The 24,624-nt window shown below is 35.4% G+C and overlaps 3 protein-coding genes across 3 annotated transcripts; all 3 read left to right on the forward strand.

Moving 5' to 3' along the window:
* The first annotated feature begins 246 nt into the window (after positions 1–246).
* On the forward strand, positions 247–1,950 carry LOC130015414 (uncharacterized). The gene has a single exon (XM_056105510.1). The coding sequence runs from the start codon at positions 247–249 to the stop codon at positions 1,948–1,950; it is 1,704 nt and encodes a 567-aa protein (XP_055961485.1).
* Positions 1,951–12,468: 10,518 nt separating this feature from the next.
* On the forward strand, positions 12,469–14,960 carry LOC126678449 (uncharacterized). Its single transcript, XM_050373347.1, has 3 exons — positions 12,469–14,268; positions 14,519–14,611; positions 14,898–14,960. The coding sequence occupies exons 1-3, from the start codon at positions 12,469–12,471 to the stop codon at positions 14,958–14,960; spliced, it is 1,956 nt and encodes a 651-aa protein (XP_050229304.1).
* Positions 14,961–16,739: 1,779 nt separating this feature from the next.
* On the forward strand, positions 16,740–18,802 carry LOC126678916 (L-type lectin-domain containing receptor kinase IX.1-like). The gene has a single exon (XM_050373831.1). The coding sequence runs from the start codon at positions 16,747–16,749 to the stop codon at positions 18,694–18,696; it is 1,950 nt and encodes a 649-aa protein (XP_050229788.1). The 5' UTR covers positions 16,740–16,746; the 3' UTR covers positions 18,697–18,802.
* The last annotated feature ends 5,822 nt before the right edge of the window (positions 18,803–24,624 follow it).

Here is a 24,624-nt window from a genome sequence, read left to right on the forward strand (position 1 = left end):
GGATGTATGCAGTTGCAGAACCACTATAAAAATTCAGTGCTCTTCGTTTACTGCTTATCTGTTTATTTCCAGTTTAGCTTTAATCATATTTGCATTAGCTTTCGAATATTTTTATAAGCTATTTTTACTAAAGTTTTTAATTCTCAATTCACCCCCCCCCCTCTTGAGAAGCCATCTGGACCAACAATTGGTATCAGAGCAGGCTCTGCTTGCTTCTTGCTATTTTAGCATTCTCAGAGTTGATCAATGGCTACTCATGGTGGATCTTACCTAAGTGCTTCTGGGCTACCAGAAGGAAATTCCATTACTAGACCTCCTCTATTCAATGGATCTAATTATGACTACTGGAAAAACAGAATGAAAAGTTTCATTCAGTCACAGGACATTGAATGCTGGAAAAGCATCTTATATGGAGTTACTCCTCCAATCAAGGTCAATGCTGATGGAACAGAAGTAAGAAAAGATGAAACTGAGTTTACTGAAGCTGATTGGAGAGTGGTACAGACTAATGCAAAAGCTATTACTATGATTCACTGTGCTCTTGACATCAGTGAATACAATCGTGTTAGAAACTGTGTCACTGCTAAACATATATGGGAAAAACTACAGGTTACCTATGAAGGAACCGACCAAGTAAGGGAAACTAAGATCAATCTTCTTCAACGTGATTATGAGCTTTTCCAAATGAAATCTGATGAAGGTATGTCTGAGTTTAGCTCCAGATTCTCTAACATCATCAATGGTCTCAAAAGTTTGGGAGAAAACTTTACTGATGAACAGCTGGTGAAAAAGATATTAAGATCTCTGACTGAGAAATGGGAAAGCAAGACCACAGCAATCATTGAAGCTAAAAATCTGAAAAACTACAGCTTTGATGAACTCATGGGTTCTCTCATGACACATGAAATGGTGAAATACAAGGGAAAGGAGATAGCTCAGGAAAGAAGGAAGAAAGCTGATCTGGCTCTGAAAATTGAATCTGAAAGTGATGATCAAATCAGCTCAGATGAAGAAATAGCCCTGATGACCAAGAGATTCACAAAGATGTATCGCAAGGGAGACAAACGATACAGAAACAACATGAAGAAATTCATTAAAGGAAAAGTTGACTTGGAAGGAGCTGATGGCTTATGTTTTGGGTGTAACAAACCTGGACATTTCAAAGCTGATTGTCCAAAACTGAAAAGATCAACAAGATTTGAAAAACCAAAGAAGGGTCAAGCAGCTTGGAGTGATTCTGATGACTCAGATAATGGAAATGAAGATAAACCAGAAGAGAAAGCTAATCTCTGTTTAATGGCAATTGAAACCGGAGATAACAGTGGTCAAACTGATGCATATGAGGCTGATTCTTCTGACAATGAGGTAGAAAATCTAAAACATTTATCTTATGATGAATTACTTCATAACTGTAATGATATCTTTATGGCTTATAAGGTTGTCTCAAAGAAGTATGTCAAACTGAAAGCTAAAACTAAAAATGTCATTTCTGAAGCTAATGTCAAAATTTCTCAAACCAATGAAACTGAAAAAGAAAACAAAATGCAAAAGGATTTTGACTTAATGACTGAAAAGATTCAGAAAGCTGAAACTGAGGTTTCATTCCTAAAGAAGGAACTTGAAACTTCAAACAACCTTAGAATCAATCTTTTGCAACAGAATGATGCTATGCAAAAGAAGATTGATCTTCTCATTAAAGATCTCACAAAATTCACTAAGGGAAATGCTAATCTGAACATGCTTTTGGGAAATCAACGTCCCTATGGAGATACTAGCGGTATTGGTTTTGAAGGTTTTACCAAACCAAAGAAAATGGAATCATTCCTAAAAAATATTCCCACAAAATTCAAAACCATAACCAAAAGGACCTTCATTCCTTACATGTCTCATGCTACCTGTTTTTACTGCAATATCAAAGGTCATGTTTCGAAGTTTTGTAAAGCTAAATAGAAAATATTTCAGACTAAACTTATCTGGGTTGTCAAAGGAACTAAACCTGAGAAAGTCACTAACCCAGAAGGACCCAAATCAGTTTGGGTACCTAAACATGCTTGATTTGTTACAGGTCTGCCTAAGGAGCAAGGATGATCAAAATTGGCATATGGATAGTGCTTGCTCAAGGCACATGACTGGTGACAAGTCAAAATTCACCAGTATCAAACTAAAGGATAGAGGAACAGTCTGCTTTGGTGATGACAGTAAAGCTAAAATTATCGGAATTGGAGCTATTGGCAAATATCCATCTATTGAAGGTGTCTCTTTAGTGGATGGACTGAAGTACAATCTTTTAAGTGTAAGTCAGCTCTGTGATAAGCAAAACAGAGTCATCTTTGAACCAACTCACTGTGAGGTACAGGACCTTCACAATAATAAAACTCTCTTCTTTGGTAAGAGATTTGAAAATGTGTATCTGGTTGATTTCAATGACTCTCCTATCCCTGATATTTGTCTTGCATCTCTTATGGATGAAAGTTGGCTTTGGCATAAAAGATTAGGACATGCTAGTATGCATCTCATTTCTAAACTCTCTAAAAAGGAATTGGTTCGTGGTTTGCCTAAACTGAACTATGAGAAAAATGATGTTTGTGATGCTTGCTTAAAAGGTAAACATGCTAGATCTTCTTTTAAATCCTCTGGTCATATTGCAACTACTAATTGTTTAGAGCTGCTGCATCTTGATTTATTTGGACCAATTACCCCTTCTAGCTTAGGAGGAAAATTCTATGCCCTTGTTGTTGTTGATGATCACTCCAGGTACTCTGTAATACCCCGTAAGTTCAGGTGCCGTTTAGTACAACGTGTCCGGTAGAGAAGGACCGGAGTTACAGAAATAAATATATTGGATATTAAAGAAAAGGATAATATGGAGTATGACGTAATGGTTTATGGATTGGAATAAGAAAATAAGGAAAAAATATCAAGAAAAGTCACAAACTTTAGATCAGGGACTAAAGTGGTAATTTAACCAGTTAAGTCCGAAAATAGAATTATTTCGCCAAGGTCCGCGAAATGTTTTATAGAATTGGTGGTAAAAGTTTCAGGTCAATCGGAGACCTTTTAAAATTTGGACGCGGATACGTTTTGGGCTAAATTGCAATTTTTGAAAAGTTCAAGGGCCAAAACGTAAATTAGCCCATTAAGCTTCGAGATTAGTAATCAAAGAATTTTGACGGAAAATAATAATATTGAATTAGTATTATTTATACAAATATAAATAAGGGTTAATTACTAAAAAAATCACGAACTTTACTTGAAGTTTCATTTTAATCATGAACTTTAAAAGTTGTCATTTAAAGGCACGAACTTTCATTTTGTTTCAAATCTATCGCCAAAGTAAAATCCGGTGTATTTTATCGAACCAAAAATTCATAATCTTATATACTCTAACTAAAAGATAATAAGATTTAATGTCGATTTATAATTTGGGTCTTTCATTAATAGTTTATTGAAGAATTTAGTCAACAAAAATACATTGAAATGATAGATTTGAAACAAAATGAAAGTTCGTGCCTTTAAATGACAACTTTTAAAGGTCATGATTAAAATGAAACTTCGTGTAAAGTTCGTGATTTTTTTAGGAATTAACCCTATAAATAATACGTATGTAATCGAGTTAAAAGAATAATTTAACCGTTTGGTTAAATTAGAAAGTTTAAAGGAGAATTGGTTAAAGTTAAAGAAATGAAGGACTAAAGTGGCTAATTAGCCAATCTATATAAAGAAAAGAAAGAGATCAGATAGAGGAAGAAGAAGGAGCGTACAGAAGGTTTTAAGCGATCGATTCGATCCGCCGCGGTTTCGCCGTTTCTCGTCCAAATCGAGTGATTCTCGCGCCGATGGATTAAGAATTCAATTCCCTATCATCTTTAAGCTTCAAATCGAGGTAAGCTTGACGTTTTGGTTTAGGGTTTCGAGCGGTTTTACCGTTTTAATGATTTTGAGTTTGAATTCGACGTTTTAAGCTTGAATCTTGAGTTTTTGATGTTATTAAGCGTTACGGATCAATTTAGCATGTCGTAGCACGTCGGAAATGGCCCGGGGAATGAACCCCGGGGCTGCACATCGGCAGTCGTTTGCTGCACGAACGTGCAGCACACGTTCGTGTAGCAGACTGCACGAACGTGCAGTACACGTTCGTGTAGTACACTACACGAACGTGGAGCACACGAACGTGCAGCGTACTGCACGAACGTGCAGTACACTGCTGCACGAACGTGCAGTCCCTCGTTAGTAGGAATCGATGATTTTGGCTTCCAGAGCCCTGACGCGACGCGGAAACTTGATTACAGACAATTTCAAGTCGCATAATCAATCACGATTCGATTGAATATCAAAACATAAACTAGGACGTTTAAAAGAGAAGTGTGAATGAGAGATTATCAAAGTTAAGAATCGTATTAGAGATACGATTGTGTTAACCTAAGTTTATAACTTAAGAGTTTGAATATTAAGCCTACGTTTATGAATTAAACGTACGTATGATTTGAATAGGAAGTGGATACATCGACGAGGTACGAGATCGACGAGCTGGAATAGTTAAAAGAGTGAATGATGTGTGGAGCTTACGTTTGGATATAAGGAATAGCGATCGTTGTGAGTTAAACTTTACTTTGAGTATTATTACGCAATAGATAGTTTTTATATTATAAATATAATATTAAACTACATCGCATGCTATAGTATTTTATCGATAGAAATGAATTTGTGATCGTATTATCGAATATATATAGATTGTGAAAACTAGTATATGATCCGGGGGAAACAAGCTACCTATTGGGTGTCAATAGGCTGTGTGATCACCAGCGTCCGGGTAAGTCATAGATAGAGATTTCATGGGTCGTATATCATACTTGTTTGTGCATGCGATACAGAGCCTATCTGGTTGAACTATCCCGGGGCCTGTATCTGCGAGTCGGCTGGTTGAACTATCCCGGACTCATATCGATCGATCGTTAGATGTTGTGATAATGTTCATTATGCATACTAAGATATTAAGGTTTCGATCGGATCAAATGCTTGAAGTATAATATGTTTGTATATATGTGTTTTGTTTTAAATGCGATGTTATTTTCTATAATACCCTAGTAATGTGTTTTCTCACTCAGTATTTCCCCAAATACTGACCCCTCACATTGATGTTTTTCAGGTGTATAGAGTCGGATCGGACAGACCATTTTTGGTATGCTGGGTACAAAACCCCTTGGTGCTGCAGTAGTATACGTGTGACGAGTCTTAGCCTAGTATAGTTAGGTTTTATAGGTTGTGTACGTATTTAATGTTTGTTTGATGTGACGTCTTTTGGTTGTCAGTTTTGTATTGATCGATAGACGGGCTAGTACGTACAAGTTACGGAAGTGAGATGCCCACTATGGTTGTATCGATGATGTGATATATATGATGTACGTTATGATTGTAAACGTGTCTTCTTATTACATGTTTATAGGATAGTTGTGTTTGCGTTTCCGCGAAAAAGTTAGAGTGGTTTTAGGCTTGCTACGGGTTTCGGAGCTACCACTCCCATTCCCTAGCGCCGGTCTCGGCTCAATAATTTGGGTCGTGACAAAGTTGGTATCAGAGCAGTTGGTCCAGTTACCTCTGCTAATATGTGATTTGAGTGCAGTTGGTCCATGATACCACTGCGAGTCTGTGATTGGTGTTTGTTTGTTCCTAGGTATTATGTCATTAGACTAAGCTAGGAACTACTGCAGCTATAGAATTGAGCCATGTCTGATCCAAGTCGTTTGTATTATTTGTTTTGTGATCGAATTGATTGATTGTGAATTCTTGTTTGTTTCATTATGATAAGTATGATCGATGGATTGTGAAATTCTTGTTTGTTCCATTATGACAAGTATGATCGATGGATTGTGAAACCTTTGTTTGTTTCTTTGCGAAATACGTATATGGCGTATAGATGGTATCGAAATCGAATTGTCGGAATCGATTGAAGGGTTAAGATGTGCATGAAGAAAAAGTATGAAGTTACAGAAGTGGAAGAACCTACCGTGTACAGAGTTTAAAGGTCTAGAGAACTTACAAAACTCGAAGTTTAAAACTTTTTGAAAGTTGTTTGTGTAAACGATTTTGAAAACATAGTTGTGCCTAGACCCGCGATAGTCATCGATAAGTGCCACGACATTGATAGAAGTGCATCACTACATATATCTGTACATACATCAATAGGACATGCATCATATGCATTATGTTCGGACGAAAAGGTGAGATGTGGCAACTCTTTGGGGATGAGAGACGTCATCACCCTAGTGCACAATTTTGTTAAAATGAAAATGAAATTTGATTTAAAGTTCAAGATGAATCGTTTTATCGAAAGAGTTTTGAAAGAGTTTTGTTTTCATGTAAGTATACCTAGACCAGAACTCTGTAACGGAAGTGAAGTGCTCGCGAGCAAGCTGCGATCAAGACCAAGAGGCGAATGAATACGTATAGTTGCGAAAACATAAACGTTATGCTTCTAGGATATGAACTTAGTTTCGAATTAACGAGCTAGTATATAGTTAAGATCGTGAATACGTTGGACAGTGATATGTACCCGATTAGTGATGTGTTAGAAAGTAAGTATCTCTTTGACGGGATGTCAAAGATCTTAAACAAGGATATAAGAGAAGAAGTGGATATGAAGGATGAAGTTTGTATAAGAGAAGTGAATGATAGATGTACGTGAATAGCGGAATGAAAATGATTGGACGGTGAACTAGGACGTTCATATTGTATGATAGGAGTATGAAAGAAGGATAGTTGAGTATAGGAATCGATTTATAGTTTATGCTTTGAAGATAGAAGATTACCCTTATGATAAGATGATGTGAATATTGCGTGATATTAGAAAATCGTCAATGATGGAATGACGATACGATTATACATTTTGGAGCTAAAGATGTTAACGATTTAAGATAAATTAAAAAGGTAGTATGAAAATTCGAGGACGAATTTTTATAAGGGGGGAAGAGTGTAATACCCCGTAAGTTCAGGTGCCGTTTAGTACAACGTGTCCGGTAGAGAAGGACCGGAGTTACAGAAATAAATATATTGGATATTAAAGAAAAGGATAATATGGAGTATGACGTAATGGTTTATGGATTGGAATAAGAAAATAAGGAAAAAATATCAAGAAAAGTCACAAACTTTAGATCAGGGACTAAAGTGGTAATTTAACCAGTTAAGTCCGAAAATAGAATTATTTTGCCAAGGTCCGCGAAATGTTTTATAGAATTGGTGGTAAAAGTTTCAGGTCAATCGGAGACCTTTTAAAATTTGGACGCGGATACGTTTTGGGCTAAATTGCAATTTTTGAAAAGTTCAAGGGCCAAAACGTAAATTAGCCCATTAAGCTTCGAGATTAGTAATCAAAGAATTTTGACGGAAAATAATAATATTGAATTAGTATTATTTATACAAATATAAATAATACGTATGTAATCGAGTTAAAAGAATAATTTAACCGTTTGGTTAAATTAGAAAGTTTAAAGGAGAATTGGTTAAAGTTAAAGAAATGAAGGACTAAAGTGGCTAATTAGCCAATCTATATAAAGAAAAGAAAGAGATCAGATAGAGGAAGAAGAAGGAGCGTACAGAAGGTTTTAAGCGATCGATTCGATCCGCCGCGGTTTCGCCGTTTCTCGTCCAAATCGAGTGATTCTCGCGCCGATGGATTAAGAATTCAATTCCCTATCATCTTTAAGCTTCAAATCGAGGTAAGCTTGACGTTTTGGTTTAGGGTTTCGAGCGGTTTTACCGTTTTAATGATTTTGAGTTTGAATTCGACGTTTTAAGCTTGAATCTTGAGTTTTTGATGTTATTAAGCGTTACGGATCAATTTAGCATGTCGTAGCACGTCGGAAATGGCCCGGGGAATGAACCCCGGGGCTGCACATCGGCAGTCGTTTGCTGCACGAACGTGCAGCACACGTTCGTGTAGCAGACTGCACGAACGTGCAGTACACGTTCGTGTAGTACACTACACGAACGTGGAGCACACGAACGTGCAGCGTGCGTACTGCACGAACGTGCAGTACACTGCTGCACGAACGTGCAGTCCCTCGTTAGTAGGAATCGATGATTTTGGCTTCCAGAGCCCTGACGCGACGCGAAAACTTGATTACAGACAATTTCAAGTCGCATAATCAATCACGATTCGATTGAATATCAAAACATAAACTAGGACGTTTAAAAGAGAAGTGTGAATGAGAGATTATCAAAGTTAAGAATCGTATTAGAGATACGATTGTGTTAACCTAAGTTTATAACTTAAGAGTTTGAATATTAAGCCTACGTTTATGAATTAAACGTACGTATGATTTGAATAGGAAGTGGATACATCGACGAGGTACGAGATCGACGAGCTGGAATAGTTAAAAGAGTGAATGATGTGTGGAGCTTACGTTTGGATATAAGGAATAGCGATCGTTGTGAGTTAAACTTTACTTTGAGTATTATTACGCAATAGATAGTTTTTATATTATAAATATAATATTAAACTACATCGCATGCTATAGTATTTTATCGATAGAAATGAATTTGTGATCGTATTATCGAATATATATAGATTGTGAAAACTAGTATATGATCCGGGGGAAACAAGCTACCTATTGGGTGTCAATAGGCTGTGTGATCACCAGCGTCCGGGTAAGTCATAGATAGAGATTTCATGGGTAGTATATCATACTTGTTTGTGCATGCGATACAGAGCCTATCTGGTTGAACTATCCCGGGGCCTGTATCTGCGAGTCGGCTGGTTGAACTATCCCGGACTCATATCGATCGATCGTTAGATGTTGTGATAATGTTCATTATGCATACTAAGATATTAAGGTTTCGATCGGATCAAATGCTTGAAGTATAATATGTTTGTATATATGTGTTTTGTTTTAAATGCGATGTTATTTTCTATAATACCCTAGTAATGTGTTTTCTCACTCAGTATTTCCCCAAATACTGACCCCTCACATTGATGTTTTTCAGGTGTATAGAGTCGGATCGGACAGACCATTTTTGGTATGCTGGGTACAAAACCCCTTGGTGCTGCAGTAGTATACGTGTGACGAGTCTTAGCCTAGTATAGTTAGGTTTTATAGGTTGTGTACGTATTTAATGTTTGTTTGATGTGACGTCTTTTGGTTGTCAGTTTTGTATTGATCGATAGACGGGCTAGTACGTACAAGTTACGGAAGTGAGATGCCCACTATGGTTGTATCGATGATGTGATATATATGATGTACGTTATGATTGTAAACGTGTCTTCTTATTACATGTTTATAGGATAGTTGTGTTTGCGTTTCCGCGAAAAAGTTAGAGTGGTTTTAGGCTTGCTACGGGTTTCGGAGCTACCACTCCCATTCCCTAGCGCCGGTCTCGGCTCAATAATTTGGGTCGTGACATACTCATGGACATTATTTCTAACTCATAAAGATGAAGTATTTGAGAGATTCGAAGTTCTGTGTAAAAAGCTCCAAAATCAAAAAGGACTCAAAATCATCTCCATTAGAAGTGATCATGGAAAGGATTTTGAAAATAAGAAATTTGAGGATTTCTGCAACTCCCAAGGCATATCTCATAACTACTCTGTTCCCAGAACTCCTCAGCAAAATGGAGTTGTTGAAAGAAAGAATAGGTCTTTGCAAGAAATGGCTCGAACAATGATTAGTGAAGCTAATCTACCAAAGTATTTCTGGGCTGAAGCTGTGAGTACTGCCTGCTACATCCAGAACAGAGCCTTAGTAAGGTCTACCTTGAAAAAGACCCCGTATGAGCTGTGGAGAGGAAGAAAACCCAATGTAAGTTACTTCAGAATTTTTGGCTGTAATTGTTATGTTCATAATAACAATAAAACTCATCTTGCAAAATTTGATGCTAAATCTGATGAAGCTATTTTTATGGGTTACTCTGAGCACAGCAAGGCTTATAGGGTTTTTAATAAACGATCTCTTCTTATTGAAGAATCCATGCATGTAGTCTTTAAAGAAACTAACAATCCTCTACCCAGTAGAGATTTGTCTGGAGATGAACTCTTTACAGGTAACAACAACAACTCAGAAGAGAATCAGCAGCAAAATATCCTGGATGAACAGAATGTAAATCAGGAACAAATTGAAACTGAAGAAACAGAGAATCAGACTAATGAGCAGTCTGATCAAGCTAATTTGCAGAACGAAGCTGTCTCTAACAGCAATGAGGATCTGCCAAGAGAATGGAGATATCACAAGTATCACTCTCAAGAAAATCTTCTTACTAGTCCTTCTCACAAAATGATGACTAGGAGTGAGCTAAAAAAGATGATTGCCAATGTAGCTCACATAGCCTATGTCTCAAAAGTAGAGCCAAAAGGAATAGAAGAAGGGCTAAAAGATGAAAACTGGCTTCTAGCTATGCAAGAGGAGCTAAATCAGTTTGAGAGAAATGAAGTGTGGAATCTTGTGCCTCGACCAAGGAACAAAACCATTATTGGAACTAAATGGGTGTTCAGAAACAACTTGATGATCAAGGCAATGTTGTCAGAAACAAAGCAAGACTTGTGGCTAAAGGTTATAATCAAGCTGAAGGCATTGACTATGATGAAACATTTGCTCCAGTTGCAAGGCTTGAATCTATCAGAATGCTTTGTGCATATGCTAGCTACATGAATTTCAAACTACAACAAATGGATGTAAAAAGTGCCTTCCTAAATGGTTATCTAAATGAAGAGGTATTTGTGGAACAACCTCAAGGTTTTGAAAGCTATGAGTTTCCTGATCATGTGTTCAAGCTAAAGAAGGCTCTGTATGGGCTAAAACAAGCTCCTAGAGCATGGTATGAAAGATTAAGCAACTTCATGCTTAAAAATGGTTTTTCCAGAGGGAGAGTTGATAAAACATTATTCATCAAAAAGCAACTCAGAGATATTCTCATTGTACAAATTTATGTGGATGACATAGTTTTTGGATCCACCAAAAATAGCTTGTGCAAAGAATTTTTTGACATGATGAAAAATGAGTTTGAGATGAGCATGATGGGAGAACTCAACTTTTTTCTGGGTCTGCAAATCAAGCAATGCAAGAATGGTATCTTCATCACTCAGTCTAAATATGTCAAAGAACTTCTCAAAAAGTTCAAAATGACTGAAGCAAAAGCTACAAAAATTCCAATGAGTGCCACCTTCAAAGTTGAGAAAGATGAAAAAGGTAAATCAGTTGACTGCAAACTTTATAGAGGTATGATCGGTTCATTACTTTATTTAACTGGTAGTCGACCTGATATTCATTTCAGTGTTTGTGTGTGTGCTAGATTTCAAGCTGATCCTAAAGAGTCTCATATTATTGCTGTTAAAAGAATTCTTAGATATCTTCTAGGTACTCAAGAACTTGGTCTTTGGTATCCAAGAGATATCTCATTTGATCTTGTGGGATATAGTGATGCTGATTTTGCAGGAAGCAAAACAGACAGGAAAAGCACTTCAGGAGCATGTCAATTCCTAGGTCATGCATTAATTTCTTGGTTCAACAAAAAGCAAACCTCTGTGGCTTTATCCACAGCTGAAGCTGAATATATAGCTGCTGGAAGCTGTGTTGCTCAAATAATTTGGATGAAACAAGAGCTAGAAGATTACAACCTGAGGTACACCAAAATTCCCATTATGTGTGATAACACCAGTGCTATCAATTTGACAAAAAATCCTGTCATGCATTCTAGAACTAAGCATATTGAAATCAGACATCATTTCATTCGTGATCATGTTCAAGCTAATGACATTGAGCTAATATTTGTTCCAACTGAAAAACAGCTTGCTGATATCTTCACTAAACCCTTAAATGAAGAAACTTTTTACAGGATTCGTAGAGAGATAGGACTTATGATCCTAGAAAGTTGATTGGTCATGCATCTGCATTTTTTTTTTCTGCTCAAAATAATATCTTTCCTGTTTTTGGGTTTTAAATGCATTTTCAGTTTATATTTGATTTCTTCTAATAATCAATCTTTGCTACTTCTCTTTTCTGAATTATTTTTATCTTGCATCTTTATGATCTTATCTTTAATAGTTATTGTATTAAACACAAAAAAAAAGGTGCATTTTTTTTATATAAAAAAAAAAGATCAGTTTTGTCATTTGAGCTCAAATAGCAGAAATTTGAAAATAAATTATCATAAGCTATCTTTTCAAATTTCGAAGAATGCTGGTAAAAAGGATAAAACTGTTTCTAACGGATCTTTAGCTTCTAGACTTCTCTTTAAAACGGTAATATGTCCTTGCCTCCTATCTCTGCCACGTGGAAAAGATCTCCCTTTATTGAGAATATCCTTGATAACACGTAATCTCCACAGGATCAGCTCTTCAAAATTCAAAAAGAAACCACCTTTGGTTTCTTCTTTAAAAAGAAAATCACTTGACTGATTTATTTCTAAAGTTCAAATCCCTTAGAGTTACTCCTCAACACATCGGTCTCACTTGATTCTTGCATCTTCTCTCAACCGTCTACAATGGTTATTAAAGGAAGGAAAAGGGCTGCTGTCATTGAGTCTGATGGGTCTACCTCAAAGACTCCCACTTCGAAAAAGGCAAAAACTGAAGGAGCTAGTTCAGTCAAAAGCAAAGGTTTGAAGGAAGAAGGAGGAATGGTTGTCAACACTCTGATCCGGCCAAAGTTTATAGATTGGAAATTTTTTGGAAAAAAGGACATGCCTTTTAGAGAATGGTTCGAAGTTCAAGGATGGTTAAGCTTTCTAAAGATCAAAGAGGTGATGTATGTTCTGTTGGTGAAAGAATTCTTCTCTACACTCTCTGTAGGAAAAGAAGACAGCTTTAAGGTGACTCTTAAAGGTAAAAGCTTTATCATTACTCTTGATGTTCTTTCAGAAGCTTTTGGAATACCAAATAGAGGAGCTAAAATAGCTAAGAAGAGTGAGATCAAGAAAGCTTCAGACTTTCAGGAGGATCATTTTAAAAAGGAAATCTGTGAAGGAAAAAGAGCTGGGCTTTTAGATGTTTCTTCAGCATCTCTGAGTACAAACTTTCGGGTATTACACAAGTTCATTACTGCTTTTATTGCCCCAAAGTCAGGTTCTCTTGATTATGTGAGTAGTATTGAGCTATGTTTGATGTGGCACATTGTTAAGAAAAGGAAGTTCAACCTTTGTTACTTGATCATGAACTTGCTAACCAACTCTTCAAAATCTAAAGGTATGCCCTATGCTATGTTGTTAACTGTGTTGTTTGATCATATTGGTGTAAACTTGTCAAAGGCAGTCTCTACTGCTTTGAAGGAGTCAGATGTGATAGGTCAAGGCTTTGTGTCAAAAACAAAGAAATTTAAGGAGTCCAAAGAAATTGAAACAACTCAGTTTGTGGATGATGAAGAGCTGGCAAGTGGTGAAGATAAGACTCAAGAAAAGGAAAAATCAGAAGAGGCATCTGAGAAAGAGGTTAGCTCTGAGGAGAAGGAGGACTCAGAAGAAGAAGCAGAATCCTCAGAAAAAGAGATCTTTGAATCTGCAAAAGGAAAAGATTTGGTTTTGGAGGTTTCTGACTCTATCAATTCAGAGAAGACTGACTCAGAAGACTTGGAGACTCTGCAAGAAGCTCTTCAAAAGAAAAGGAATCAAGGCATCCAGATCAAGGCTACTAGTACTCGAATTCCAAAGCTTCCTATCCGAAGAAAAATTGTGTTAACCAAGCATGGTGTTCCAAAAGAAACTGCTCACAGGAAGAAGGATTCAAAAACTCCCTCACAGGAGCTTCCAAGTTATAACATTGATGACATTGTGGAAACTGGGAAAAATACAGAGGAAGAGGACATTGAAACAAAGAAGGACATTGAGCAGACAACTTTGGGGGACAAAACAAAAGGGGAGACTAGCAAAGCTAAGAAGACTGTTGAAGCTGCTTCCACTGAGGCTAATGTGGACACATCTGAAGCTAAAACTAGAGCTCTTCTAGCTGACAAATTTCAGATGTTTGATAGAGCTGCAAGAGAAAGCTTGGATTTATGGCTCACTGAGATGAAAAAGGAGTTTCTGAACTTGATGATTCCAACTGCTCCTATTCCTGCCTTATCTCCATTGAAGCAAGTTGAGAAGGAATCAATAGGTACTGATGTGGTGAGAAGTATCTCTGGAGCTGATCCAGAAACTACTGAGCCTTTGAACATTGATTCTCCTATCTCAAAAGCTGTTCAGTCCAGCATTCCCCCTTCTGTTTCTAAAAGAGCCACCCGTTCATCCACCAAGTTTGAAACCGCAAAGATCTCACCTGGTGAAATAGGTTCCAAGGACAAACCTGCTGTTTTAGAAGATTAATCTAGCTGTTTCTAGATTTTTAGCACTGTTTTATTTTTCCTTAGAACTATGCTCTTTATGTTTTGCTAAGATAGCTTATGCTTCATTTTATTTCCCTATCCATGCTATTTTGTTTATTCCCCTTACTCTTTTTGATGTCTGACAAAAAGGGGGAGTAAATACTTGTGCTTTTCTTTCTTGCTCTTATATATATGAATGCCATTTGCTTGCAAAATTTTCTTCATTATCTTTTCAGTATGGCTGTTTCTGCTATAAGTCTTACATATTCCAACTGATCTTATCCACTGTTTGCTTCTATCAAGATAATTTGATTAAGAGTCTTCGTGCAGTTGCTTTTTAGAAAGAAGTTAAAGAAACTCTTGAAAATTAGTTTGGCACAAATTCAGGGGGAGCTAATTTGAGCAGAAATCAAACTAGTTTTTGAAAATCTGCATCTCATTCATTCATACTGTGATTTACTCCTTGTCTCTTAAATCATTCTACTTGTTCAAAGTTTTGTCATTATCAAAAAGGGGGAGATTGTTGGCTAAAGGTTACCCCTATTTTTGATATAACATAAACTTTAAAGAAGTAAAGCTAATGTTGAGTATTCAGTGTTTTTTGAGTAAAACCAGGCTCAAGCTAATTCTGGAAGCAGAAGAATAGTCAAAGATCAAGAAAGAACAAAGTATGAATAAGTCTGGATCATCAAGCTCTATGGGCCTCAAGGATTTATAGATTTATCTGTAAAGGTAAATGGGCTAAATAAAGTCATTAAAATTCTGAAGCTCTAGAAAATGTTTTTGATTCTCTTTTTGATCAAAACGGTTTTAAAGATTGTGACATCATCAAAATGTCCTTTTCAGTCACATGCACACACAAAGAATAAAAACATTCCCTTGTTTTCTGGTGCAACGGTTTTTTCACAAGCAATCATTTTCTCTTTCCTATTGCTTCTAGAAACTGGATAGGTGGCAAATCTTTAAAGGAATCTTTGTAAATATCTGAGGGCTTTTTAGAGAAAAGGTTTTCTATAAATAGACCATCTTCCTCACCTTTCTCTCTAAGCAAGATTTCTGAGTAAACAATCTTTTCAAAGCTTTTCAATGGAGGTTTTAATGTTTTGCTAAAAGATGCTTTTTACTCTTCGGTTTTAAATCTGAGCTTCATTATTTAATGCTTTACTTAACTCGGTTTACTTAATAGGTTGATTTGTATTCAACGAGTTATTTTGCATAAACAGTTTTGGTTAAAGGTTTTTGTAAACACCTAGGTGATAAGTTTACTGGGTTTAAGTTTTCTGGATCTTGGTAAAACCAGTGGTTGGGAAATCAGACTAGAACGGGTAGTGTTTAGCTCTGTATTTCAAGGCTGTTGTTTCTTGCCCGTAAAAGAAACTGGATAGTGAAAATCCCAAGAGGTATTCCTTGGGGAGTGGATGTATGCAGTTGCAGAACCACTATAAAAATTCAGTGCTCTTCGTTTACTGCTTATCTGTTTATTTCCAGTTTAGCTTTAATCATATTTGCATTAGCTTTCGAATATTTTTATAAGCTATTTTTACTAAAGTTTTTAATTCTCAATTCACCCCCCCCCCCCTCTTGAGAAGCCATCTGGACCAACAAGTTCCTTACCACTTTTTCATTGTCTGGAAAATAGGTGTCTACCATGTCGTTTTTCTATCATTTTACTTTGTGGTGTTAACTTGGGTTATAAATTTTTTTACCTTATTATATGTGAGTAAACTTCACTTAAAATGAATTAACTTCTCGATGCAACAAAAACGAAAGTTAGATTATCAAAATATAACAAATGTATTGTTGGCAAACGTTGATTATCAAAATGTAAAAGACCGATAATTTAATAGGCCAAATGTTGTAAAAAGGCCAAACCTTTCATAAAAGTTTCACAAAAATCCTGACCTTTCAATTTTATCGATTTTGGCCAAAAACATATTATTTGGTTTCAATTGTGGCCAGCCCTCAATTTGATTTCAATTTGCCTATGTGACACCTATGTGGCGCCTATGTGGCATGTCAAATATTGAAAGGTCAGGACTTTTGTGAAATCAAATAATCCATTTTTGGCCAAAATCGACCAAATTGAAAGGTCGGGACTTTTGTGAAACCAAATAATCAGTTTTTGGCCAAAATCGACAAAATTGAAAGGTCAACACTTTTGTGAAACTTTTGTGAAAGGTTTGGCCTTTTTATAACATTTGGCCAATTTAATATAAGCAAACTATTTTAACCCGTATTTATCTTGTGGGAGCCTCAAATTTGGATATGGTCAAGCTAATATAAAAAAATGCTAGTGGGTTGAATTCTTATTGTTTGAGACAGCTTAGTAAGAATAAGTCTTTTAGCATCAATATGTTTCTAAATCCTTTGAGAGAAACCAGGGAAAAAAAAGAACACCAAAACCTAAATTTCTTGTCTGAAACATTTTTTTTAAACACCTTCAAAAATGATGGAACCTTCATGCATGAAGATTCTTTTAACTTTTATGATTCTTCAATCAATAACTGCTGATTCATTTTCCTTTAATATATCAAACTTCAAATCAGAAGCAAATGATATTATTTATGACGGTGATGCTCAGGTTGTTAACGGATCAATTGAACTCATCACCAATTTCAACGTGGGATATCGCGTTGGTCAAGCTTCATATGCAAAGAGTATACTTCTCTGGAACTCATCGTCTCAAAAATCTTCAGATTTCATCACCCATTTCTCATTCACCATTGATAAAAGTAATCAAACACCTTTTGCTGATGGCTTTGCTTTTTTCATCGCTCCTCTTGACTATGAATTTCCAAGAACTAATTCATCTGGTGGGTATCTTGGTTTATTCAATTCTACTATTACTCGTAACAAGATTGTTTTCGTCGAATTCGATACGTTTCGTAACGCGCAGTGGGATCCGCCATTTGCTCATGTGGGGATCAATAATGGAACGCTTAACTCTGCAAATTATGTGAGATGGACAGTTGACGCGGGCGAGTCAGCTGATGCATGGATAGCTTATAATTCTACTACCAAGAATCTGAGTGTTTTCTGGACTTATGAGAAAGATGTGGTGTACATGGGAAATTCTACTGTTTCATACATAATCGATCTGATGAAGATTCTTCCTGAACAGGTTAAAATAGGGTTTTCAGGTTCTACTGGGGTTTATTTTCAACAAAACCTCATCCACTCATGGCGATTCACGAGTCAAAACACCGAGTTATCAGTTGCAAATATTCCGAATACTAAAAGAAAAAAAGGTATGATGAGCAAAATTGGAGTTGGAGCTGGAGTAATTGGTGTTTCTCTGGTTATTCTTGTAATCGGGATCGGTTCTTTTGTTGTAAGAAGGAGAAGAATCAAGAATAATACATCTAGAAATAAACGAGAAGCTAGTTCGATCAATGATGATCTCGAAAGAGGCGCCTTGCCGCGGATATTTGGTTACGAAGAATTGGAGAAGGCAACAAATGGTTTTGCAGATCACATGAAGCTCGGCAGTGGAGGATCCGGCCAAGTTTATAGAGGCAAGTTGAATGATATTGGCCGTGTGGTTGCAGTTAAGAAAATTTCCACGGAATTTGCCCACTCGGAGCGAGTTTTTATCAACGAAGTGAAGATAATAAGTCGAGTTATACATCGAAATCTCGTGCAATTCATCGGTTGGTGTCACGATCGAGGAAATTTCTTGCTAGTTTATGACTACATGCCTAATGGCAGTCTCGACACTCATCTTTTCGGCAATAGATCAGAGATTACTCTACCATGGAAGATCCGATACAAAACAGCTATAGACATAGCCTCAGCACTTCACTATCTTCACGAAGACGCGGAGCAATGCGTCCTTCATAGAGATATAAAATCGGCTAATGTACTACTAGACGCAGATTTCAGCGCAAAACTCGGCGATTTTGGAGTTGCTAAACTCGTAGACACTCGACTCAAAACTCAAAAGACTAATATAGTCGGCACATATGGCTACTTAGCTCCGGAATATGCATACGGAGGGAAAGCAAGCAAAGAATCGGACATTTTCAGCTTCGGAATCGTAGCCTTAGAGCTTGCATACGGAAGAAGGACTTATTTTGACGGAGAGGATCACACCGCGCTGGCGAAAGGGATTTGGCAGCATTATCTTGCAGGAAACATTCTTGAAGCTGCAGATGAGAGATTGAGGTCGGATTTCGATAAGGACGAAATGGAATGTCTTTTGAAGGTGGGATTATTATGTGCTCATCCGAAAGATAAAGAAAGACCGAGAGCTGGAGAAGTGATTAAGATTCTGAAATTTGAAGTTCCAGTTCCAGATCTTCCTCATGATGCTCATGATGCGACGATTCCATTACTACATAGAGCATCATCATCACTAGAAAATGATGGTACAGTAGCAGTTATGACTACTTCAAGCATACATCTTGGTCGCTAATTCAGTTTCAATACATGTTGTCTATAGTTGTGCTCTCCTTTATCTCATATCTCATTGTGCTTCACTTTTTTTAGATTATAGTTCATAATAAACTGTGTTGATGTTTTGAGTTGGAGTTCTTTTTCAGACTTTATCGGGATGTAGCTTCAATGCTTCGAGAAATTGTTAGGTGAACTTAGTTCGCCACGTAGGATTATGAACCATCCATTTATCGTGTGAACAATAAATATGTTAACCAACCAATAAATATCACATTAATTGTCTATATTTTAATGTGATATTTATTGATTGGTTATTACATTTATTGTTACCACGTGTCCAATAAATGGATGGTTCATAAACCTACGTGACAAACTAGGTTGGGTTTTTGACATATTTGTGTCTCATAGACACAAAAATTCCGGTTTTGTGCCTCCCACCCCCAGCCCGCTATCTGAGATAGCGGGCTGCACACCAGTCCGCCATATGAGATGGCGGGCTGGTGCTAATTTGGGTGATTAAACCTAATCACCCAAATTAGCACCAGCCCGCTATCTCATATAGCGGGCTGGTCCCTCCCCAATGATTGGGGAGAGAGTAATTTACTCTCTCCCCAATCATTGGGGCAGATTATATTTTTTTTTTAAAAACCTATTATATATAATAAATCGTAGTTTCTGGATGCACACAATTGACTGTCACGTTGGCTTCCATTTGCTGCATTAATTTAAAATTCAATACAATCAAATCATGAACACAAAAATAGATATAAAAAGAAAACAACAAATTTCACTTTTTTCTTAGCAGCATGAAATTAATAAAATAGTAGTACAACTAAATCATGATTTAATATATTATTATACCTTTAGTTTTTAATATGTAAAAAATAACTAAATTATCTCCAAATTAGTAGGAATACCTATCTTTTAGTTTGATTGCATTACGAAATTAAAATACAATATATGGTCAATATAATATTATTTAAATTTTAATCTTATTATTTTTAAAGATATTATTAATAAAATTAAGTTAATGATTTAATTATGGTTATTATAAAACCAAAAAAAGAATAAATTCAATATGGCTTTTACAAAAATTCTTAACTAATTTAATATTAATTATAAATAAAAAATTGATATAATTATAATATTTTTACTAATATGTTCATTGACGAGTTACGTTACGAGCCACGAGCATAGCACGTAATGCGAAACTAGTAATGTATAAATTGGACGTTCACGTTTGATTCGGTTTTGAATTTGGACTTTGATAAAAAAAATTATGGAGATACTTAACGTTATACTTTTTTTCTATATTGGACCCTTCGAACCTAAAGTGTCATATATCCATTAGTTTGAATGGTCACCTACAATATTTGTTTAGAATTTTTTTAAAAATTAATGCTCGAAAGCGTCCGAAACTAGCCCGAAAATAGCTAGCTTGAACTACGATTTATTATATATAATAGGTTTTAAAAAAAAAAATATAATCTGCCCCAATGATTGGGGAGAGTAAACTACTCTCTCCCCAATCATTGGGGAGGGACCAGCCCGCTATATGAGATAGCGGGCTGGTGCTAATTTGGGTGATTAGGTTAATCACCCAAATTAGCACCAGCTCGCCATCTCATATGGCGGGCTGGTGTGCAGCCCGCTATCTCAGATAGCGGGCTGGGGGTGGGAGGCACAAAACCGGAATTTATGTGTCTATGAAACACAAATATGTCAAAAACCCAACTAGGTTCATGCAAGTATTTCCAATGCTTCCCTCTAAGGCGGAACTTCCCCTACCTATGAAAACTTAATCGGAAGAAATATTTTTTAAGCTTTATTTGTATGTAACATAATAAATATATATGTTTTAAAATCATATTTTCTTGGTATATAATTAATATGCTTATTTTTAGTTTAATAACTTTTTTGTTTACGAAAACGGCCCGAAATGTTTCCTTATAAGTTTCTGAGAGTTTCCGGTTTCCGAAACGGGACACGCAACTTCGTCGAAGTTTCCATGTTTCATAGGTCTCAAGTTATAGGCATTTTATGAGTCATTTTGAATCACTATTTAATAAAATTGCTTTGAAATGGTAAATAAGTTAATTATTTAGTAAGAATATATATCATAGATAGTTAATATAATTTAACTAAAAAAACTAAATCTATTATTATAAGTGTAAGCCAAATAAGTCTATTAACTATGAACTGAGAAAATATTAATTTTCAACTCAATTTCTTATATAAAAATTTATTACATACTCTTTTAACTCTTATAAATTAATACTACCAACGACTCTTTATATATACGCACCATATTTTTTAAATTATTATCAAAAATTGAAAATATATTGAGATTGATCCCTATTTAAAAATAAACAAAATAAATTTATCTACCTATAATTTTAATATTTTTTTTATCACAGATACACGATTTTTAAATTTTGACAGTTTGATCCATCATCGATTATCAAAAATATAGAGGGGAGTTGATAATCAGATTAGAATGCGTGGCATATAATTTTTCTTAGAATAGAGTTAAAATTTAACCGTCCACATTTTAATAAAGGCACTATCTTATAGAAATTTAAATTTTCTTGCAAGTTATCTCCTATATGAAATATAATTTTTTTTTTTGCTAAAGTTATGAAATATAATTGAATTACATGTTTCTTCGAGAAAGGCTTTAGTTTCAACGTACGTTCAACTTCAATCAGACTTTATTATTTATTATTCACCATCTTATCTACTTATAAACTAATAAGGTTTGTTTATGCTAAGACTGGGTATCTTCTGTTTATCTGTCTTTATATTAACAGCAAGAAAAAGTCCAGAGGCTGTCACATACTTAAAAAAAAAAAAAATTAGATCTCTGGTTTTATTTCTGTTATTTTATTTATACACCTCTTTGTACATAATAGTCTGGTTATGCTTACCTCAGCGGCCGGCCGGCCGGCCGGCCTTGGAGTGAGATCTAGATGAAATTAAGATGATTTATTCTTGATGATGAATTTTGCACTCCATATAAATACACTCCAATTTAATGCATCAAAAATGACCAACTTTCACGTGTTTTTGGTATTTAATATGAACTTTTAATTTTGTATACTTAACATGAACTTTCCAATTTTTTAATTATGTATCACGTTTGCGTTTTTTATTCAAAACGGTACCGTTTTATATCCAAAACGATGCCGCTTTATACCCAAAACGGTGTTGGTGTCATTATTGAAATTCTTTGAAAGTTCATGTATTTGTATGCCAAAATTAAAAGTTCATGTTAAATACTAAAATCACGCGAAAGTTGGTAATTTTTTTTATACATTTAAGCCTAAATAAACTAATGTATCATTTCAAACTGAATATAACGGTATAAATTATAATTAATGCTAAAAAGGTTATTTTAAGATCTTAAAACTATTCAAAGAAAAAAAATCTTAAAGAGTATTTATGTAGTATATTAGTTATACAATAAGAACTTTTTCCAATAAATATTTCACTTTTTCTTAATATTCCAAAGTATATAGTAAGCTTTTTTCTATTGTTAAAATTTTGTAAAACAAATTTATTTTAACTATTTTTGCTATAGTATAAATTATAAAGAAAAAACAATGAGCTATAGCTGGGAATTGGTTTTTCTTACTAAACTAAAGTTCACCTTAGTGTTATCCTCTACTCTAATTTCAGATATTCAGGCAAATCAATTTTAAGTCAGACAAATTATATTTCAAATTTCAATTGCCTTTATAATTCAATTGTACCATAGTATCTAATTTTCTAATCATTTTTATAGCAATCTATGAAGATCCTTGCTTGGAACTGCCGCGGTATAGCTAACTTGATAACGATCAATTATCTCCGTGAATTGATTAAAGTACATTTCCCTTCTATAATTTTGATTTTTGAAGTTAAAAATCAAAGAGATAAATTTGCCAAAATTGTATCGTCATGTAATCTTTACAAATGGCACTATATTGAACCATCCGGGCGAATTGGAACTTCAGAGGGTCTGTTGTTGATGTGGATACAAACTAGTCAACTTGTTATTTGTCAAGAGAAAAGTTATTTCATACAAGCTGATGTCGCAACTGAAAATTCAATCACTTGAAATTTGATCGGGGTATACTGTAGTACGGATCATACTACTCGGATGAATCAGTTTTCAGAGCTTAATCTTCTAGTTCAAAATCTGCAATGGTATGTGATTTAAGGTGATTTCAATGCTATTATATCATCTAGTGAAAAAAGTGGAGGAACATGTGTTTTGAGTTATGAATTATTAGGGCTGGATGAATTTATATTTTCAAATGCACTTGTTGATCCGGGATTTATTGGTCATCCATATACGTGGAATAATAAAAGAGGAGCCCCCGATAATATACAAAAGCGACTTGATAGAGTTTTAATGTCTGGAGATATGTTTGAATGGTTTATCCTAAAACAGTGGTCAGACATATAGAGGACATAGGATCTGATCACCGTCCTCTAATTTTAGATTTACAACCAAATCTTTATAGGGCGAAGCGACAATTCAAGTATGACGCGCGTTGGGCTGATAATGATACTGCTGTCCAGATTGTTAATGAAGAATGGCAACAATCTGTTTCCGAGAATGTATCAAGTTTTTAAAAAACTTAAGAACTGTCTTCATAAACTAGTAAAGTGGAATCGTGGTGGTTCTACAAACTCTCAACTTAAGATAAGTACACTTAAAAACCACCTAGCTGAGTTACAATCAAATACAAGCAGTTACAACCGGGAAGAGGTTATGGAGGTTGAACAAGAATCATCAGTTGCATACCAACAAGAAGAATTATTTTGGCATTAAAAATTAAGGGTACAAAATACTTCGTTCTTTCATGCTATGACTATTGGCAGACGACATTGAAATAGTATAAAGGGGATTTATAACGAGCAAGGTACTTGGGTTACAGAAGACTCAACAATGCAAACTACAATTCAATCTCATTTTCAGAATATATATACCTCGGCTGGATGTACTGATTTGGAACAAGCCACAAATGGATTAAGAGCTGTTATTACACTTGGAATGAGTCGTTCTTTGCTCAAACAGGTTAATATTGTCACGACCCGATTTCTCCTCGAAACTCGAGCCGAGACCGGCGCTAGAAAATCAGGATGTTTGTTCCGAAACCCGTAGTAAACCTAAAAACCTTTATAAACTTTTAATATAAATCTAGATGGGGAATATGTATTACACAAACCAGTTGAATGGTATATACTTCATTGTCAAGAGATTCCCCAATCCCTGACAATTCCAGCATAAAATCCTCATATCCCCTTAGGAGACCCTCCAAGGTTGGTCTCCTTAACCTGATGCATGATGCATCTGATCAGTAGAATCCTTCTGCTGAGATGAGTCAGAAAACATTTGGTTATAGATAACAATATCAGCTTGAGTTGTAGCAGGAATCTGAACTAAATCTCTCCCAAAATAAGATAATAATTCTGATTCAAAACCCTTATCTGAATAAACAACATGTGGAAGAGAATCTGCTTCATGGACAATTGCCTTACCCTTTAATGCACAAAAACTGGCAACCGGAAAATCCGCGTTAGGAAACTTTGCAAGACTTCACCTCATTCATATGCCTAAAGCTCACTAATTCCATATCCAATTTCAGCATCCCCTATGTTTTGTCCTATTACTTTAATAAAACATCAAAATTGACCAAATCACCTTCAATATTCTTCTCTAAAACAAAACCCAGATTGAAATTGTCATCCTTCACCTTTCCATAACTTCAATTTTCACTCTCACCAAACTATTTTAAAAAACCCCAATTTTCTCTCTCTAATCTTCTCACATTTTAACTGTTTATTAGGCAGAATGGATTTATCCACCCACAAAAATAATACAATTATCATATATTTATACGTCTTAAAACCTTGCCCGGCTGATCCAAAATATTTTTCGAGCGTTGACAAGTGAGAG

The sequence above is a fragment of the Mercurialis annua genome, linkage group LG4, assembly GCF_937616625.2.
Source record: "Mercurialis annua linkage group LG4, ddMerAnnu1.2, whole genome shotgun sequence".
In the NCBI taxonomy this organism is placed as follows: domain Eukaryota; kingdom Viridiplantae; phylum Streptophyta; class Magnoliopsida; order Malpighiales; family Euphorbiaceae; genus Mercurialis; species Mercurialis annua.

Bases quoted from the DNA above. Each gene is read 5' to 3' on its own strand.
- LOC126678916 (XM_050373831.1), top strand. From the start codon at position 16,747: ATGAAGATTCTTTTAACTTTTATGATTCTTCAATCAATAACTGCTGAT.
- LOC126678449 (XM_050373347.1), top strand. From the start codon at position 12,469: ATGGTTATTAAAGGAAGGAAAAGGGCTGCTGTCATTGAGTCTGATGGG. The intron at 14,269-14,518 runs GTTTTAGAAGAT...TTATCTTTTCAG, and splicing joins GTTCCAAGGACAAACCTGCT to TATGGCTGTTTCTGCTATAA. The intron at 14,612-14,897 runs GTTGCTTTTTAG...GAGTAAAACCAG, and splicing joins TGATTAAGAGTCTTCGTGCA to GCTCAAGCTAATTCTGGAAG.
- LOC130015414 (XM_056105510.1), top strand. From the start codon at position 247: ATGGCTACTCATGGTGGATCTTACCTAAGTGCTTCTGGGCTACCAGAA.